Source organism: Chaetodon trifascialis, chromosome 5 (assembly GCF_039877785.1).
Source record: "Chaetodon trifascialis isolate fChaTrf1 chromosome 5, fChaTrf1.hap1, whole genome shotgun sequence".
Lineage (NCBI taxonomy): Eukaryota > Metazoa > Chordata > Actinopteri > Chaetodontiformes > Chaetodontidae > Chaetodon > Chaetodon trifascialis.
In genome coordinates, this window is record NC_092060.1 from 25633264 (window position 1) to 25655007 (window position 21744).

Sequence of the window (21744 nt, forward strand, 5' to 3'; positions counted from 1 at the left end):
AAAGTGGATATTTTAAACCAAAATATGATGTTTTTCTAACTCTAACCAAGTGGTTTTTGTAGCTTAACCTAACCTGACCTTCGCACCAGCACTGTGGAGTTCAGAAACGAACAATTCCAACATACATTTTGCACACCAATCGCACACCAATCTTCTTCCTTCCTTTTATTACTGTATCTTGTTGTGCAGACAGGAGTTTTGTTTGATAGTGAATCGTGGCTCAGCTCATTTATTGTGCCACCAGACCTAAAATACCCTGTGAACGATACAAGATTTATGTTTTGTCATGACAGTCCTGACAAATAACGGCACAATTTATGCCTCAAGATCAGATTTTGTTGTAGCATGAGTCAGAAATTAAACATGTCATTCCAGCTGCAGCTTTTTTTTGCTTCAGATGTATCAGACAACATCCAAGCTGTGATGAAAATAACTGAAGTATCAGGACATTTTAGCTGCAGTTTGAAAACAGCATGCTTCATCATTTGTTATTCTGTGCCTGCACATCAGAAATTCAGAGTCTCCTTTAGACCACATTCATAAACATGCATGTGTGCTTTTTAAAACAGCAAGAGGGTCGTTTTGACACATCTCAAGTCCAATGCGGAGCAATTAATTTCAGGACATCAAAACGGCTGTTCATGGGTGCATATCATTTTCCAGCAGTTCCTGGAATGAGCCATTTATGTCAAACCATCTGTGTAAAGTAGTGACAGCAGCCAGCCAACTGGTGTCCTGTCTCATTATCTCACACCTATCTTGAACTCATGCTGCTAAAGAAAAGTATTTGACGTCCCCAAAGTCAGATGAAGGGACTTTACTGTCGGATATATTATAGCCAAGTTGAAAAACTGCGCAGGGTTCAGAAAGTCCACAAGCAACTGCGAGGAGGAAAACATCAATGATTGAAAGTGGAATTAATTGTGGAATTTCTAACAACTGGTGCACACAAATACACACAAAACATCACTGAACACACACATACTGTAGCCGTTAAAATGTCCAATGCAAAAGTTTTAGAATTAAGTACGACCTTAATAAACCATCTTGCTGTGAGAGTCTCTCAAAATGTCTGACTTTATTATCTAATTTCAATAATTAAGGAGTCTGCAGCCACACTAGCAGCTCTGTGAGGCCGCATCTGCACAGTGGTGCTTTCTTGCTAAATGCTAACATTAGCATACTAACATACTCACAGTGATAATGCTAACATGCTGATATAATGTTAAACATGCTCACCACCTTCGGTCAGCGTGTTAGCATGTTAATTATACACAGTTAAACAGCTGAGGTTGATCAGTGCCATTAGTTTTGCAGGTATTTGATCAGAAAATAAATGTCTGATGATGGCGTTATGAGAACAGCTAAAGGTCAAAGTTGCTGAGCTATTTCAGACCAACAACAGCGACAAAATATAATGCAGGACGTGCAGAAACATTCAAATCTTATGAGCACAACAGCATGATGCTAAAACATCAAGGTTGCAAATCAGCTTTAGTTTTTGTTTTGTTGCATAGCAGGGAGCCCCGTGAGCCCTGCAATACCCAGGTGTTCAACCATGTGTCCTTGAGATGTGCACGGTAAACCTACAGTGACATATCCGTCATATTAACCCATGTGTCTTCATGTAAGAAGTCCTTAGGGGGCTAAAAGTTATTTTTCTCAGTCAACCTTTGTCCTCTCTCTTTCCAGCTCAACAGACAATTGAAAAAAAAGGTGGCTTTTCAGAAAAGGGTTAGAGATGTGAAGTGGAGCATTCAGCCATTGTCAGTTTGTCACTGTCAGCTGGGCCACCGGAGAGTTTCACCCTGTGAGGCGGGAGGGGCTTGACACAAAGAGGTCGAGGTATTTCTAGTTTCTCAGCTCCCAGAGGAGAAGGCATCGTGTCAGAAAACCGCATGAACAGAGAGACAAGAGAGGATACACTCTGTGGGTGTAAACGATGCATTTTTCATCACGCCGTGTTCGTGGTGGCCTTGTTCAGCTGTGTAGGTAGAGCACTGGAACTACAACAGACTGTTTGCTTCCTGGTTGTAGCCATGCTACAGTAATTTGAAATCATTAGGCATAAGCATCCACTCGCATGTTAATGTTGGATTGTGCAGATTGCTTTTAACAGTTTATGTAATGTACTACATGATGTGCTTTTGCAGGGACGAGAGCAGAAATTGAACCTGAGTGTATATTCAGCAGAACACTGAGCTGGATTTTTGTTTTTTTCAGTCTGATTGTGGCTGCAGAGGCAGAATTATTGACATGTGATGCATTGTAGACAAATGCATTGTTCAAAAGGGGTTTCTTCATGGTGTTGGATTTGGTAAGATATTGACCAACGAGCTGAGTGATTACCTAACGATCACTGCCTGATATCAATATGGCCTCTTTGTATTGGTTTAGATGATGAATGAATCATAGAAATTCTTTACTTCAGCACTTTTTGCACCATGTAAACATCTTATTTAAGTAAAGGATAGTAAAGTAAGTAAAGATATTTAAGTAAAGATTTTTTTTTGCTACTTTGTTCCACAAGCTTGATTTTTGAGTTTTAGAAGGTTCTGATCTTTCTGCTTTTTACTTGAGGTGCCATATTTGTACCGTTTTATACACATTTGGTATGAGGTGTGAGGGGGTGTGTGAGTGCGCATGTGCATGCGGGGAATCATGTGTCTGCTCACATGTGCGAGACACGACTTCCCACATTGAGGTGGTTGCTATAGAAACAGTCCCACAAGTGCAGGGACCGCTCCATCATGAAGGTGATTTGATGTAGATGGAGAGCGCCGCTGAAATACACACGCCAGTTATTGCTCTTACATCTTAGCCGACACAGGAAGCAACAGCTCATCGGTTCAGACTGAGAAGGCGCAGTTAGGAGCCCATACAGTGAGTACTGCAACATGCAGCACAGTCACTGAATCCAACAAAGACTTTAACAAACCACCTCAAATCTTTTACACTTTTCTGTATATGATCTAAAATTCCAAGTTTCTCTTTTGCCTAAAGTGAAATTCAGGTGAATTTGACTTTCTTCTTCATATATTGCAAAGAAACCGTTCATATTTCTTACAAGATTCAAGGTAAATCTTTTCTTGAGCTGTTTTTTTTTTCTTAGAATGATTATAAACCTGTATCATGCAGCACAATCTCTAGTGTACATTCAGTCAAAAATTGCCAGCCACCCTGTTCTTCTCATCCCTTCTGTTTTCCTGTCATTTCCTCCAGTGTACACGCAAAGACGAGAGCTGACAGTTCCAGCCTGATATCTTATTTATTAAACTTTTTATCCCATTTTTATGCATATACAGGACAGTTTGAAAGTTGGCATTTCTGCATATTAAGTACTTTAGTAAAGTCTTACTTCATTACTGAAGTCTTACTTCATTACTGAAGTTGGGAGTGAGTTGAGCTTGGGCAAAGAGCAGGACGACTGAATAATTCATCTGCTCAAAGAAGAATGCACAATATACAAGAATTGTTAATATTACAAGCGTGTGTGGCTATGTTGTGGATCAAAATGACTGCACGTCTTGGTAGGTCTTAAAGTGGTGCATAATGGAGTTATTGCGCTCAGAAGATTTAAGCTGCTTAACTGAATCACACAAATATCACCCTGTTTGAACCCCCGATGTGTGTTGTGAATAGTAAAACATGCATTACACTTTTATTTTCTTGACACGCCTAAATAATGTATTTGTTCTTATTCATTATTTATTATTTATGCTGGTTTTGTGAATTAATTCTTCAGCAAAACGTAGCAGTGCCTGTAAGTGCTGCAGAGTGACATGATGGGCCAGAGCTCTTCTATCTTGTCTAGAATAAAACATAAAACTTTGAATTCTGGGACATTTTGGCATAAAAATAACAAAGTTTATGAGCGTGATTTAAAGTATTCTGGTAATTTCAGTGCATACTTTTGCTTCAGAGAGATGACGGTCATTTTTTTGCACAACCACAAGAGGTCAGGAAAGTTTGCTTTAAGCATTTGAACCAATGATATCATTCATCTGATAAAGGTAGTCTCAAAACTGGCTTTACCAACAGACTCCATGTACACACTCTAAAGGGTCCTAAAGAGGTGTGTGCATCAATGAAAATTCATTATTGGCACATCATATCATTGTCACTGTGCTATTCAATTCAATTCAATTCAATTCAATTCAATTCAATTCAATTCAATTCAATTCAATTCAATTCAATTCAATTCAATTCAATTCAATTCAATGTGCCTTTATTCGTTCCGCAAGGGGAAATTCCAATTTCACAGCAGCATCAAAATGAATGGAAAGTTAAAAAGACAACAAGTGCATGCAGTTAACACAGCAAGTATATACAAAAGGACAAGATAGAAAGAGAAACATCATTCCTAAGAAAAAAAAAATATAAATAGTAGGTAGTTTAATTTAATTAATCTTTGTATCTATATTTTCTTAATATTCTCACATCTGAAACCTGCAGTAACTTTACCAAACGGGCTTCATTCTGCCTGCTTATTTTGTCCCTCACTGTCTTTGCGGAAAAGCTCCATTTCCCTTGTGGCACTCCTGTAAAAGAGAAACATTTCACAAATTTGGCCACTAGAGAGCAGCAGAGTTCTTTTTGAAATGATCCATTATCCTCCTTCAGGCTCCAGTGCTGCCTGCCACCAAAATAACTTCATTCATAATTTCACACTGCTGCTGTAGCAGCTTCATTGAGTTTGTTCTGCTTCCACAGAGATGCTGCTCTCCCTTAGAAACCCCCATTTTCAGCATTGTTGGCTAGTTAAGTCACACGTGTGCTGCCCATTGACTGCTGCTGTGTAGCTTTACTAAATCTTGTATAGTATTTTATTCAATCAAACATTAAACAGAGGTGAAACAGTTGACAGGAGAGGTCAAGATATCGACTGTCGCCTCATACAGTGCACATCAAATGTGTTCTGGGTTCAAGCCCTTTTGTTGTACAGCATAAGGAAGCAGCTCAAACAGCCGAAATCGAAGCCATGAACAGCAATGAGCAGCTTTCTGGCTTCACTAAGGTCAGCAAAGTCACTCCGGCTGGTTTAATTCTAAATAATGAGCGAGACCAATCACAAACTTGTTTCATCAGCACAAAGCCTCTGACATTTCAATAACTGGGTTCCATCGGAACTGGAGGTGATGTGGGATGTTTCCAGTGTGTTTGATCAGGATCGATTGAAGGCATCTTGAGTTATGAGCACATATGTGATTGAAAAGGTGTGACGCCCACTTGCACCAATCAATACAGAGCCTCAGATTTTGGTTAATACTTGTCTGCAGACCTTGGACACTTAGGTTGGTGAAATTTTCTCCACTGGTTTTTGAGGTTCATGTTTTTGGCTCATAATGTTTCGGATGGCCTGTTCCCAATCACTGCCTGAAGATATGTACCAAGTTATGGTCATTTTCCTGCCAAGTCCTGGCCGTTGTGAAGCTTTTTTTGGCAGCCATGTATAAGCTTTTTAGTGTTGCTATAATGAAAATGCAAGTTCTCTCCACGCTGCTGGTTTTCAAAAAATAAAATCATGGTGGATATTTAGTGTCCAAGAGGCATTTGTGCAGACCCACTGAGCTGGACTTGTGCATCCACTTTCAAGCCAACCAGACTTAGATTGAAAAATTTGTGGTCCTTAGTTACAGCGCCACCATCTGGATGATTGGGCTCATATTTCCTGGGAAGCAAATTATGTCTAGCTACTGGGCTGAATTTCATGTTTTAGCTCATGACATCTCACAGCAATTTGAGCCTTTATGGCAGAGAAATATTAATTATGCACCAGATACGATACAACACAATCCAGGGTAACAGGGTTTTTCTGTATTAAAACAGAGCATGATTTTTCCTTAACATTAACAAAGTGTTGTCCTAAACAAATAAAACATACAAGTGCTGAATAATTCTGCAGTCATTGAAAGATATTGCCTATTCTGATGGAAAACAGAATCAACATTTTTACTTCCCATATATGTTGATTAACAACATTGCCTCATAATAAAAATACATAATTCCACTGACATTTAATTTTAATGCATCTGCCTTTCCCTCATTTCTTGCTATGACGTGTGTCTGTCATAAAGGCACAGAAGATGGACAGAACTACCTCAAAAACGACATATGCACTATGAACAGAGCGAAATAGCATCAAGTGTGTGTGACGTCACCTAAGCAGACATGACAACAAGAGAAGTACAATTGTTTCATCTTCTCTTTCCAACATGTTTCAGTCAGCCACTGTTCAGGAGTCAATACCACAGCTTTAGACACACAAACTAAGAATCTGCCAGTTTAACATTTTCTTGGCTTGTGATGCCAGCGAGGCCGCAGACTACTGGGCATGACCACCGCACTGAACCCGCCGCACCCCGAGGCCGCTCTCAGTCATTTCCTCTCTGGCCTGGCCTGTGTGGCTGCCCAGCCCGGACCAGGCGGTTCCTGTTTGGATTCCTGTAGGAGTGGGTAACATTCACCATGGAAGATTTTGTTTGGAGTGCTGCCGTCGCCACAGTGGCGATACATTCTTTCCTCTTCACAGGGCTGAGGAGGTGAAGGCCATGTGAAGTGGAAGAAAGTCGTTTAGATAGGAAGCCAAACATGCTGGTGGAAATTTATTCCATCATATTTTTAAGAGCATTCCTCGGCTCTGTGAAGAGTCACTTTGTGCTGCTGCTGGAAATTAATGTTTTTCAAAGAGTCTAGATCTGAAAACGAAAACATTTGTGTGTATTGCAAAACAGTTGCCAGCACCTTGATTAACACTCCTCCTCTTTCTGTAAAGCATGCTTTTATTCTCATCATTTATTTTACAGGTGCTGTATAGATACGAGTGTATAAGGAAGAAAAAAAGTGACAACAGCCTGTTAGAAGAATTTTTTGTTATATTTCCAGTCACGAATGAACCTTCAAGCTTAATATATTTATTATCATTAATATTTCACTGGGAAATTATGTGATTTAATGATTATCTGGATGGAATAAAGGGATTTTCACAGACAGGGAAAAAAAATCCACTGCTTTAGTTTCAGAATAAAGTGTTCCACCCTCTGGATTTATATTACAGCTAGCTCTTATCCCGGGTGGTTTACGACGGGTTTTACGGAGGAGTAGCTGCTTTAATCCTGTTGCACTGCCCAAAGTCACAGTGACCTGAAGTATGGAAGCAAGGATGCTTTATTCCTTCCTCTCAGACTAACCTTAATTCATTACTTTGAAAACAGTCAAGTGGAAGATAAATTCTGAAGTCTGAACTCTGAAAAAAATTGCTTCGTATCAGCACCAAAAACTGTTATTAAGCCATCGTATTCTCTTATCAGTGACATTTCCTCTGAAAATAGTCGAGTCATCGTCTCGGGGCGGTTTGCAAGATGCTATTTGGCGAGTTTAGATTTATGACCTTTTAAGTTCTAAAGAAAGCCGTGCTCTGACCAAGGCCAAGGTTTTCAAGTGCTCAGTTTATGCACCCGACCTCTCCTCTATGCAGTACTTTGCCAGAAAAGCATCTTCATCATAAAGACCAGCGTGGCAGGACTAACTTTACTGCTGTTGCTCTTGTCATGGAGATTCGTGTGAAAACAAGCCGCTGCTAGGCAATAAATTAACCACAGTCAGGGCATTCAGTGCTGCGCATGTTAAAGTAATAAGCTGCAAATTTTTCCACTGATTAATGTCTCTTTTCTTAGTCTTTGTTTTATTAGAAACTTCTCATGGGTTGAAACCCTATAACAACTGTAGCAGGTTTACGACAATTAATACATTGACAACCGGAACGCTGACAGAATGAGGAACATGTTATTGTAGTTTACATAAAAAACGTTTACATAAAGTGATTATTAAGTAAAAAAAATATGTGTATATACATATATATATATGTGGCTAAGTACGTGAGGAGTTATTGTTTATTCATTCAAAAAGCCAGCACACCAGTTGTTTAGTTGTTAGCTGTAGCTTGCTAGCAAACTCAGTGTGTGCAGCCCGTCCTAACCAGAAAAAAGACCATACAGGTCAACTGTGACCTCAAAACGTTGACGATGTGAAGGTGACGGTCCAGTACGATGCAGGATGAGTGCTTTTTTATTTGTTTATTTTGCTCAAGTTCAAACATTTTTAACTGGACTGTGCGTCAGTTCGCATCCCCAACAGTAGGTTTCTCTGTTCGTGTCTACTCACGCCTTTTCATTGAGTTTTTATGCACTTGTATCACCTCAAAAAGTTGCAGCTTGGGACCTTTTTCCAGCAGTCTAAGAACATAGTACTATTTCTGACATTGTTACTGAATGAAACAAATGAACAACCAATGTTGCCATTTTAAGGAGAGGACTGTCATTGTTAAGCGGTAGCGTAATTCAAAAAGACTAATTGGTAGCTGTTGACCAATTGACCAATGCTGTCATGTTTAAATGTACAATTTGGACACAGGACAGACAGTCACATGCCACGGATGGCCAAAGGTTAAAAAACCAAAACGCTTAGCCAAAGAGGAGAACGTAATCTCTGGTATTCCCTGCTGTGCTCTTTGAATACGCTGAAAACCGAGATCCGCTCCTGCCTCCGAGGCATGTCTTGATTTCCCATCGCTGGGATCAAATATACAGTAAATGCCTCCTCCATGACTTAAGGCCTTTCTATAGCTCATGAGTGAGGCCCAGCCGAGTTCAAAGTCTTGCTGCTGGCATAGTTTGACCCCAGATAGACGAGTCAGGAATGGGATAGGTGAGGAATGTTTGGTGCCTCTCTCGTCACGCTGCTCACACCTTCAGTCCTTCAGCCTCTCATTTGTGTCTAAGTTTTCCATGAGGGATGATTGATGGATGGTTTGTCACTGTGAAATACATCAACTGAGCCTCCAGGGTCCAAAATGGGATTTAAACTACAGCACATGTTCAGAATCTCACATATAGAGTTCATAGACCTATTCTAACTGTAAGTTTATGTCCCAAACGTGAACTTTTTCCCAATCGTTTCAAGAGGGATGACTAATCAGTGAAATCATCTGGTGGAGAGACAAAACCCTTTCTCTCTTTTTGTATTGGGTGCCTGTATGGATCAACTAACTCCTGTTCAAAACATGTCCGACCTAGAGATCTATTGGGAAAAGTGGAGGTTGAGGATGTTCAGTTGACTCTTGCAGCCTGTTATTTTGGTTTGAGATGAAGGATTTGTCTGCCAGTTGTGGATATTTCAGAAAAGTGGACATCACATGCTCATGAAATGCTGCCAAGTAGAGCAGAGCCTTTAACCGCAAGGGTAAGTAAGCAATTGCCACGCTGAAAATGGAGCTGTTCAAAACAAGTTACTCATTGAGAAATCACCAGATAGAAAAAACTAAAAACACATTTCCCCCATGTGATTCGCTGGCAGCTAATGTCTTAAATCATATGAGCAATCAGCCTGAATGGCCTCACTCAGAGTCTGCGTGCTCCACATGCCACACCTCCCGCATCACAAGATCTCTAAATATAGAATGTGACATATTGAGCTCACAACTGTTTGATTGCCCCATAAATCTGCGGGAGCAGATGTTTGAGATGCCAGTCTGTGGAGATGCCTCACCCCGGTTTTTAGGGCGAGCGCTGATCCCTGTAATGCAGCTCCGCCTGGCTTTAGACCTGAGGTGATATGATGGAGGTTCTTCTACCACAACCTGTAAAACCTGCCATGACATTTTATTTTCATTGCCAGCTTTTTTATGTAATTGGATCACATCGCTAAGAACAGGACTGAACCACAGGAAGGTTTCAACAATATGACCTTCAATTTAGTGTTTTAGGCATCGTATTGCGGGGGTGAGTTTTCCTGGTTTGGCTGAATGGGACACACCATAGAGTATTATTGGGGGACCACTGAAGATACACTAAAGGCCAAAAAGAAGAACATTTTGATCACTTCTGAATGAAAATGTTTTATAATTGTTTTAAATTAGCCTCTGCTAGTGCCCATTATACATTACATGTATATTGAATGTATCTGTGATTAAAATATTTTTGAGATGGAGCGTCCATACGATGCCTCTGGCAAACCTGTTTCACTTGGTAGGTTCTTACCTGACAGAGGGCTTCACACTGAGCTGCATCTGCAGTTTGAGGTGAACTTTAAGTGCCATTATCCACTTATTAGAGCAGCGTATTTGCTAATGATATTTATTTCTAAAGGATCTGAGGACCACACCGGGAGGATAAGCTCAAATTTGCTATTTGGTTTAGACAGTAGATGAAATACACAACAAATTTGCCATGAAACAGACAAGTGCTTTCAAAATTAATAAAAAACAGGAAGAAATAAAAGTTTAAAAAACATAATGTGGTATTTTACAGAGGAAGAGAGCTAAATCATATCAAGAAGATGCCATTTCAACCGACAAGTGATGGGATATTGAAACACTCAAGGAATGAGAGGTAAAATTAGGTATTTCAGTCAAGACAGATGAGTTAAATCCCCTCAGACTTGTTCTTTTTCACAAAGAAGGGATGAGATTAAAAGGTCCAGGCAGAGTGCCAGTCCTGCAAAAAGATGTTTGTAGCTGAAATCATCAAAAAAGACACAAAGACTCGTATTCATTGTGTGGCCCGACTCCATAAGCAAAGATTCATGCGGCTATTTAGTGAAAAAAGCAAGTTTTGACATGAGTCCATGTGACACATGTTGACATTCTTTCAATTTCTCCTCCTTATCAGCAGAAAGTGAACTTCCTTCCTAACAGAGGCAACATGGCAGCACATTTTGTTGTGTCTGGTGGTTCCTGTGTTGACGGAGACAAAAGAGAATCCTTTTGGTGCCTTTTTTCTTGTTATCCATGTAATCTACCTCTGGAGGCTTCTGACAGTGACCACCCAGGTGCTGTGTTGGTAAAACACTCCTGCAGACTCTTGGCAGTGAAAGGCAGTGTGATGTTCCAGATGCTTCCAAGGCTACGTGGTCCAAGAATAATGAAGGCTTTCAAGAAAAGAGTGAGACCCGTTAGCTTCAAAGAAACGTGAAAGCTGCTATGGCTTATCAGAGGAAGTGAGGCTGCAACAGGTAATAAGCTCCACCCCCAGAAACTGTTAATCCACAGACTTTTTTTTTATAAACATAATTCTTCATTTTAAAGGAGCAGTTGGTATTTTGAGCAATGTGCTTCTTCATTTTCTTTTTGAGAGCTAGATGAGAAAATTCCCCAGTCTCAGTCCTTTCTAATATGAAGCCAGAGCCAGTGGCCAGTTAGCTTAGCTTAGCATGGAGGAATCAGCTAGCCTGGCACGTGGCCCCACATTTAACTACAAAGAGCTGTATTTAGTCTTTGGTACGGTGTGGCAGCTTCAGAGGAGAGCTAAGCTGTGTCCCCTCAGGTGGCACGGTGGAACGGTGGTAACACTGTCGCCTCACAGGTCCTGGGTTCGATTCCCGAATGGCGTGCTGTGGGCACCAGGGGGCGTGTCCTCCACCATGCCTTCGGTGCCTGCTGCTCGAGGAAAGGGGCCTTTCTGTGTGGAGTTTGCATGTTCTCCCCGTGTTCACCTGGGGTATCCTCCATAAAAAATACAAAAAAACGCTAAAAACATGCAAGAAGATCACCACCTGACCAATGGTGACAAAAGGAACTGGGCTGACAGCGGCAGCTCCTGGTCTGCCGCAGAGGAAGGACTTAACCAGGATGGGTCAAATGCGGAGGAATAATTTCACTGAAGCGTGTGCATGTTGTTGTTGTGTTCTTGAAAGAATGGCATGTACATGTATTGTGATTAATAAACTAAAGTTCTTCTTCTTCTTCTTCTTGTTTCCAGTATTTATGTATTAATTCTGCACTGACGTCCTGTTACATGTTCCCGGGACATTAATGATCAAATTTTGCAAAACATTACAAGATGCTGCTGAAGTGTGAAGTTCTAAGACATAAATGAATAAATTCAGAATAAATAAGTGACTCATTGACTGCAGGCAGTGTTCAGTGAGGGTCAATGGCAAACTCTGGAGAGCAGGGAATGGGAAAAATGAGATCATGGTAAACCAGAGTGATTATCACCGCTGAGCTGTGGCTTGGAGAATAAAGAGCTCCTCTGTTTGGATGCTGTTTGGAGTTTGACCAAGCAGCAACCAGCTGGACTCAGCTGAGATAAACCGTCCCAAATTATTCTCATCCACAGCCTCAAACACAAAATCTTCTCCCTTGGAAACGAGAAGAAAAACAAAAAAGCAAAACTGAAGTACACTGAGTAACTGAATTGAGTAAGTTAGTGTCATACAGAGAAAAGAAGTAATTTCATACTTCTGACGAATTATTCCTGGAGCTAAACCTTGTGAGTTTTCTTGAAAACTGATGCAAAAATGATCACATTTAACAGCTTAACAAAAGCACAAACATCCTCAGTGCTCAAGCCAAAACCTGCTTAATAGAGTGTGAAAACTGAGCCTCAAAGCACGCTGCCTCTTTACGGTATTTAATTTGCCTGAGGACATACAATTTGCAAACACTGCTTTTTTTTTTAAGCGCACAGAAACTTTAAGATGCCTCCCTCTTATTAAACTTTCAATATAGATTTAACTAATCACTTTGTTTGTTCAGGATCGAGTACAGTTTCTGTGTTTTGTTAAATGAGCCATAACCTACAGAAATGAGTGGAATCAGCAGGATGCATGCTGCAGTCCCTGCACTGCATTTTTCTGCCAGTATTAAATAACGCTGCACACTTGCTTACTTGAGTTGACTAAGTAGCTGCTTGTAAAGGCTTGTTTGTCAGTTTGGAGTGCAGCACTTGACCTGCAGAACTTTACACACTGTTTTTGCAGTGGTCTAATTTCACTGAGTGGGACTGAATGTGGGCACATGGGGAGCCTGTCAGGGAAGCTCCACATGCTCGTGCATGTGTCCACGCATGTCTTTACTGTTGCGTACATATATTGGTCAAAAGTCATCTTTTGTCTGCGTGTATGTTATTGTGTGAGAATATGCCTGCACACATGTGTGTAAAGAAAGTGAGTTCCGCTGCAGAGCACTCTGGGAACTAGAGGGGTCTTTCTAACACAAACACACAGAGGCACGGACTCACTGACGCACTAACACGGGTGCAGTGGGGTTAAAACAACAGCCGAGTGAATGGACACGAGAAAATAGCCTGCAAAGCCCCATCGACTCCAACTCTCAGAGCCCAAAACACACTGTTTACTACAGCATGAAGAGCAGACACCTCGCTGTGGCTCAGATGTCACAGCCACAGACTATTTCTGACCCTGCTTTGACACCAGAGAAAAATGTGCTTGCTAATACAGCTTTTATAAATTTGATCTACTTTTAATAATTATTTGAATGTGGGTTTGGCATTTACTTTGTCGTAAACTTTTTTAGAAACTCACAAAGCAGGAGATGCAAATGAAATTGCAGGCCTTTCTGTGACTGACACATGACCTGAAATCAAGTGTCGCCATGTTTCAAGCCAAAATGCAATGTAGTTGAAGTCAGTTATATTGGCCCTTAAAAAGGATTTCACTGATCAAAGCTCAAATTAGTGCTTTTATTGACCATTCGATGAGTAAACATCTTCAACAATTAAAAAAAGAAAGTACAAAAATAAATAAATACAGTGAAAACAGTTACAGCGAAAGGTGTTTCTGTAGTTAAATTGAAATTAAGAGTGCACGTAAATGAGAATAACATCGTCTGACCTCTCATCTTTAAGTTCTTCAGTGTACAGTCAGTAAGCAGGAAGGTCTGCCCAACAAGTTTCATAAAACACAATGTTCATAATGATAAGTGATGTTGTAAAAACATAAGATTGTGAAGATTATTTGACCTCTTGGGAGTGTTGTAAAAAAAAAAATCTGTACACAAGATTAAATTACTTATTAAAATTGACATTTTTTCAGTGTGCAATGTGTGACTTCAATCAAGCCCAGTGGATCCCAGCTGTGGCTACACTGAGAGGCTTTGAGGACGTCTGAATCCCTGCCACTCACTTGCATATCACTCCTGCTGGATGGCCTCAGGAGGAAACGCTAAAACTGCAGCGTATTCTGTAGATAAAGATGGCAGCGTATTCGCCTCTGGGGAGGAAAGACATGAAGACTTGAAAGAAGTTTAAGTATAAGTTGTGCTCATTTTAAATGTGAAAATTGGTTAAACTAATGCTCCTCTTTTTATCTTATGCAAATGACCTCAAATGACTGAAGCAGCTGGCTGTTACAGAGCTATCAGCAACACAACTGCTGCTATCTTGAAAGGCTAGTGGGATCCTTCATTAGCAATATGGTAATTGTTATTTTTACAAATATATAAATAAAAAAACATAGAACAACTCATTAAAATTGCTTAATTTATCTAAAGATTTCTCTGTAAAATGGCACGTTCCTGAGGACTTTACTTGACCACTTATGCTCCCACGCTCTTGTGATATAAACTTATATGAAAGAACTGTCAAAAATTACCATATGTGTGACAGTTTGAGACTTAAGCTGATGTTTTCATCCCGGTCCAGTTAGAAAATGGAAGTGGATAAAGCTCCAGTGAAGTCACAGGGATCAAGCAATTCATTGACTTGATCTGTGTCTCAGTAATTTGGCCACTTGACCACTGTGACCCTGGTCACACGTTCATTGCAATGACTTTGACCCCGTGAGCGTTGATGTAGGTGAGGAGGACGCTGGCCCGCCTCTCGATCACATCAATCAGCTTGTCGATGCCTTGCCGGCCGCCCTGGCTCTCCCAGTATGTCTGGTCCAGGAAGAGAGACTGGAGGAGCTTCTCCCTCAGCCTCCTGCTCTTCAGCACCGCCACGGCCTGCTCTGGAAGCCTAGAAGGACAGAAAGTGAAGAAGAGGTACAATCAAATTGAGTTTTAGCTTCAGGTACAAGCTGCTCTTGGCCGGGAGCAGAAGTAATCCAATTGGTTCTCACTGTGCAAAGCCATAGTAGCCTGTTTTTATAGCACATCAGCAGCAAACCTGCCAAAAAAAGAAACAGCTGGAATCAAATTTGTCTTTGCTGCAACTTTATCTTGGTTGTTTCTTAACTGTATATTGCAATATCAAGAGGGCAACAGCAACAACAGATGCAGTGAAAGAACACGGGAATAAGCTCATTTCTGAGTGCGGACAAATAACATAAAAACTTCAAACTACATTATTCTCCTTCTTCCTCCCTCTACGGTGTGAGTAGGCGCACAGCTATGCAATAAGAGTTCAAGGAAGGAGTTTTGTATTCTACACTGCACTGGTTGCTTCTGAGGATGCTCATACGACATGAGGGGGTTGTCGTATTTCTGGCGCAAGAAGGCCGACGGAGAGCTTGTACTTTTCTGACAGTTTAACAGCAAGTGGGTGAAAGCTGCGCTCGTACAAATAAAACATCAGCAGAGATGATAAAGCAGATATCATGTAAAGCCGTCGCTTTAGAGTTGCTCTCCTTTTTTTCACTGAAGTATAAACATGGTTTGTGTTTTCAACGGGAAATAGATAAAACAACTTGGCTGGTAGCCGGCTGTGAATGAACAAACCTAAAAGCGCCATTTGCCGCTTGACTCGGCTATACTGTGTTGTGGCTCGCCTCCGTGTCTTTTGAGTGGATTTCAGGGCTGCCTGCAGAGGAGTTCAGCCTCAGAGAAACGTTTGTATGTCTAAAACAACGTACCGCATGAGAGAAAGGTGGGACACGAGCATGTGGACTTTGAAGACGGCCAGCAAAGAGCCACTGCTTAGCGGTTAGCTGAGCTCAGCTTTTCCAATAAACTGCGATCCGGCATGCTGCATATGTCAGTTAGAATATGTGCAGAATAAGACATCAAATGGAAGTTTATGAAGCCTCAATATAAGTCAAAGAACCCTCTCAGATCTGCACAGAATCAACATAACATCAAACAAAAATCAGGTATTCATGATGTCTTGTGGTCTCGCAGCCTGAGGTCATCTGATAACGTCTGGATTTAGATTCATGTTGTTGACTCATATGTTTGATTTGAATGCCAGAATAGGAGCTACGGTTTTGATGAGGATCACAAGGATCCATGTGCGAGGAGGAGAGCACGCTTGCCAAACCGCAGTTTCTGTTCTGTGTCCAATGTGGTATGACTCGCTGATTTATTGATCAAAAGATAGATGACATGAAAGCGATGTCTGTGCCGTGTGGTTTGGAACGATCCACACAGATCAGCGGAGAATAAACAGAAAGAACACATGATCGTGCCCCCCAGATTCATATCCAAAGCGTGCATTTACTTTGTTGAACCAGCTCTAAATATTTACTGAAATTATGTTGTTTTTTCAACGTTTAAACTCTGCTTTAAAAAGATCACAGCAGAATTTGAAAGTTTAAAAACTGCATTTCATCCTTTGTGATAACTGCTTCATACTCATGTTTGCAGATTACTGTGCGGAAAATTGTGAGTTCAGAATTTCCTAACAGGCTCAGCAGAGATTCAAATCATCTTTGCATGCTGGAATTTTTCAACAATGTTGTTGGCCTCATCAGTGCTGAGATCCAGACTTACTCCTTGATCCCCTCCAGGAGCCTGAAGTCCAGATTGTCCTCATTGCGGTCGAAGAAGCCCTTGTTGTTGGTGAAGACCAGGTGTCGGGGGTCGTGACCCCTGTGGATGATGTTTGCCAGCTGCACGCGGTCCTGGTTCCCACATTCGGTGTGGTGGCCGAGTTCCACGCACACATCCTCCTGCCTGGGCCTGAACCCACAGCAGCTCTGATCCAGGCGGTTGTGAATCTGGAAAAGAGAGTTCATATTTCTTCAGAGGATAATTATAACCCATGTGTCGAGAATACAATCAGGGTTGTGACTGTGGTTTACTCTCCATCTTATTTTTCAGAAATTTTCCATCCCTGGATTTATTCTCATTCTGTCTTTTTTATGTGAAGCACTTCCTGCATGTGACTTTGCTGTTATTAATGCCTCCTTGGAATGAGTACTGCTTGTATATTTGATATCAACATCACTTACCAGACTGCTGAGTGACATGGCTACAGAGGGGGCTTTCTTAAACCTATCAGGCAGCACTTCCTCTCACACACTGTAACTCCTGCTTCATCCAGGAGGACTGGCCATAATCCAGACTACGCCATCAAACATCCCTCACCCTCTCCATGCTAAACCATTTGACTGGTAGATTAAATACAACAAAAGATGTAACATCTGAGATGTCACTCAGAAGTTTCAGATAGAACTTCTGAAGACAGAATTATGTCGAGTCGGGTCGATGAGCATCCATCACGGTGCGACAAGCTGAAATACCTCCAGGATACCTGTCAGTCAAGTCTAAGGGTACACGTCTGCAAGGCCAAATACCTCCAACAACAAAAAACTAAAACTTTTAACTCCTTCAAACCCAGCATCCATTGGAATGGGCTTCAAATATTTAATTTAGGCTCAGATAATGAAAATACAGCTTTAAAATTTGACTTTATTAACCAATAAATGTCAAGTTTCAACATATTAGCTGCCAGCTGACAAAGTAAGGCATTAACACTATAGTTAACACTATAATTTCTTCACACCAGGGAAGTATTTCAGATTATGATTTCAAATTAATTAGAATTTTTCAAATTGATTTCCTAACGTTTTCTTTTAGAGCTGCCACATGCACAAGATAGTAAATTCCTTGTGGATTAAAAACTTTCAGAAAGCAAGTGCTGGGATTTAGAGGATGAGGAGGAAAATCCTGTCAGAGATTAATTAATTTAGACACTAGGGAGACATTTTTTCACAAAAAAGGAACAGCTGTAATATAATAACGTGCATGAAAATTATGATTTTGCCTCATTTACAGAGGATTTGTTAGAAAGAACTACAGGAAAAACTCCCGAAGGTCTTTTAGGGAGGGGTGTGTGGGAGGTCTTGTCAATCACGTCAATGCAATGGAGCAATGATCGTGGCCATTAGAGGGACTGCAGGAGCTCCACCATGGCTTCAGCCATGTTTGTTGTTACATGGGAAGTACAAGAAAGTATCCTTCTATGATAGGAATAGCTGTGATTTGTATGTTATTCAGTAGAAAAGAATTCAGTGTTACATCTTCATCAGTTTACTTTGACAAGGTGATTTATGAGCCCTGTGGACTCTCATTTCTCATTATTTATCTAGATGTAAGAAACCTGACAAAGATGAATAATCAAAGCTGTGGCACTTTGCCTCTGACTGATTTAGTAAGATCCAAACTATTTTTTAAGTACGTATTTTCCAATTCCTCTCTGCCATAGCTGCTCCTACATGATCAACGGATGAATTAAAGCGTTCTCAGGGGATGTGTCCTCAATGCCAAAATCTGATCAGAGATCCAGGCTTCCCACACAGGAAACAAGACAGCTATGAAGGACAATACCTCTGAGGATATTTAGCCTATTTTTTCTGCAGTAACAGCTGCTGGAGCATATTGCTTATGTCAGACCAAAAAAAAAGATGTTTGCAAAAGTCATCTGCAAAGCATTTTTGGAATTCAATAAAGCCTGAGGCTAACCTGAGGCCATAAGTGCACAAAAGCAACCGAAGTGCAGAGAAGTTGCAGACATGTTTGTTCACATTGAGAGAAATGTGGAATATATCAAATCTGTCTGTCACTATCACAGCAAGTGTTCATTTTCAGACTGCTTTTATTACCTGTAACAAGAAGTCAAACAGAGCCAGTTTACTCCACTCGTAGTGATGCACTGTGGAGCAGCCGGAGTCTGGCTTTGGGATGTTTTTATGCCAGCACCTCTGTTTCAGGGAGCTCTGGTACTCCCCCCATGTTAACCTCACAGTGGACCAGCCTGCAGCAAGGCCTTCTGGGTAGAGAGATGCATCCCATGACACCACTGGACAGGGCTGGCCATCTAAAGAGGGAGGATAAAGGGATTATATGGTCAGGTTTCAGCAACTGTTGAGTCTCAGTCAGTTTTTTAACCTATTTTTATCCAGGAAAATCTTACAGAGCAATGCATGGACTTCATCAGTGGTGCTCTCTTTGGTATTCATTCAGTGTCCCTCAGGGAACTGGGCAGATAAAGACAGGAGGGACAAAGTCCAGATATTGCAAATGGTGAGCAGCGAAGTGTATGAAGGAGCTCCAGAAGTTGTTGCAACATTTTCGATGTTCGATGAAACCACCAACAAACCAGACTGTCGGAAACATGATGTTGTGTTATCTCAGGCAAAGTTCAAAAAGCAATGTGGGTTTTTTTTTTTTCCCCTTTGCAGATGTGAGTCACAGATGGAATAATGGTGATGTGGGGAGGGGAGGGGAAGTGGAGTCACCTGCTCTGTATTTGCTCCTTATCTGCTACAGTAGCTACACCCTTTGGAGAAGCTCATTACAGAGTGTGCTGACGTTTTCTCAGGGGTTTAAACAAAGTACAACTTTGAAATTACATCTCTATATTCTCACAGTGACTTCCCCGTTAATCATAGTACATTACTGCACAGTTTTAGGACATTTAACACAGCTTTTGTACTGTAATCCAGTCACTGACATTTGAGAAGGAGGGTCCTGTCCCCCCATGACACTGCAGGTCAGGTCTATTAAGTGAGGATTCCCTCAGTTTCTTTTGACTACTTTTTATTTCAGTAGTATTTTGCCATGGAAACCTCATAAAAACCATCTCCAGCTCCCTCTGTCTCTGTCTCTCCCTCATGCCTTCCTGCTCTGTGATAATCACCATCAGTGCAGCATTATCTTAGTTTTAAAAGCACTCCATACTGAGTTTTACCAAGCGTGTCTGTTGACTTACCGTGTAAAAAGGTGAACTTTCTGCTGACAGCTGGTAATGTCCTGTTGAGTCCCAGCACCCTGTCCAGATGAAAGGCGAAGACCTCGGTGGTGTCCACGGGGCTGTTGATTACTCCACACAGCCCCCCACATACATTGCTCAGTTTTGTATGTTTCAGGTCGGTCACTGAACCGCTTGTCTCGCCCTCAAATATCAGAAGCGATGGAGAGTCTCCGTGAGAAACTTCTTTGATGCGCACAACTTTGGCATCCGCAAGAAAGCGCATAGCTTTCACGTCCTGTGGGCTGAACCATGGCGGTGCCTTCTGGCTGTAAATTCGAATAGAGCTAATGTGAGAGTCTGTTTGTGCATCTGTATGAGATTTACGGATTATATCCAATGATTTATAATCAACATCCCTGGTTTCTCCCAATGAGGACTTGCCTGCAACGTTGCGCTTGATTTGGCCCGCGTCTCGTTCCAACGTGCCAAGTTTGTTCTGCGTAAAAGCTGAATTAACCGACTTAGTCCTTCTCACTTTTCTCCTCAGTTTTGGTCTGATTGTACCCCGAATGTTTGCGGGTTTCAGGCGCTTGGATTTAAGCGTTATGTACACCACGTTGGATCGTGTCGGCACCACAACGAGCGCACCGGTCTGCAAATCCACAGAATCTGGCAGCGCATCATTAATATCCAAATTATACAATCCACGGGTGTGTCGGTACTTGTCTCTATCAGTCCTTCTGTTCCGGTGCTGCTGCGAGTATCCAATTTGTGAAACCACGAAAAACAAATAGACAGCACACGCGCTCGCAATTATCAGACTCCTTTTAGAAAGAGGGCACCTCCGAAAGCTGCTGGTCAGTTTTAGAAAAGGGAAGCACAGCCAGTGAAAGCGAGACTTCCCCATTAGAACTTATGGTAGTTTCATGGTTGACTGTCTTGTCGCCCCAAACTCAAAGCAGGAGGAGCGCTCAACTTCCGAAACTCATTTTGGAAAGGAGGATTTCTGGTCATACAGTGCGCGGAGACAACAGCGCAGGGGATGGACTGGCTGGGAAACCACCCTTTAACATGAGGCGACTTGATCTTTCACAGCGTGTGTGTGTGTGTGTGTGTGTGTGTGTGTGTGTGTGTGTGTGTGAGAGAGAGAGAGAGAGAGAGAGAGAGAGAGAGAGAGAGAGAGAGAGAGAGAGAGAGAGAGAGAGAGAGAGAGAGAGAGAGTGTGTGTGTTATGTCCTTCTTCTTTCAGATATAGCTACGATACTATTTGCTTAAATGCATAATAAGCAGTGACACCACCCACCCAGCACCAGCCTGCTTCTTCTGCCGAGATTTACTGAGCGCCCCCGGACAAAGCTTTGAATTTCAGTTTCTTTGACTTTATAAAATGTTCTGCAGGTGCACTCAAGTTCTAAAGAAGTCATATAAAGTTGTTCCATTATATTCTGAATGGCCTCCCTCCCGGTTAGAGGTTAGAGGTGAAGGTGAGGAGTTACGCACGTTTTAAATTAGATTACAAAGAATATTTGATGCATTATGGATGCATCCGCGCGTTTAAGGCGACACCTGCTGGTCCATTTCCTTCACTCCTAATTGGCTGAGCGCAGGTAGTTGAGACGATGGACAGGACAGGATAGAAATTTGTGACGGGACACTTTTAAAACAAATGTCTCCTCGTGTAGTAGGGAAATGCAGCCTGGGCGCTGCAGCTCATGGCCAGGATTTCCTGATCTGAGTAAAAACAGGTTTAAATATAGAACTATTGTGCTGAGGCCTGTAAAGACTGATGTCCAGATAAATGCTGTCCTCTTCAGCATACCAGGCGAATGAGTGAGCAACCATGTTGGGACCATTTGTTTATGTTTTGCTTAATGTTTGTAATTCTGTACATAAAGGCCACACATGTGAGAGTAACCTGTAATTTATTTAGGAGATTGAAAATAACTCAGATCACAGATTATTTCAGACATCAGGCGTGATGATGTCTTCAAACTGAAGTGTTTTCTGCCTGTTCTACTCGATGTGCATCACTGTCACGTCTCACTGCAGCTCACAGATTGAATGATTAGATAATTGGCAGCACCTGGCTGAG

General features: G+C 41.5%; 1 protein-coding gene across 1 annotated transcript; it reads right to left on the reverse strand.

Moving 5' to 3' along the window:
* Positions 1 to 13469: 13469 nt before the first annotated feature.
* Positions 13470 to 20694, reverse strand: gask1b (golgi associated kinase 1B). Its single transcript, XM_070962905.1, has 4 exons — positions 19671 to 20694; positions 18562 to 18776; positions 16448 to 16674; positions 13470 to 14756 (listed from the first exon to the last, which is right to left on the reverse strand). Exons 1-4 carry the CDS (start codon positions 20557 to 20559, stop codon positions 14549 to 14551), a joined length of 1539 nt encoding a protein of 512 aa, XP_070819006.1. The 5' UTR covers positions 20560 to 20694; the 3' UTR covers positions 13470 to 14548.
* Positions 20695 to 21744: the final 1050 nt, after the last annotated feature.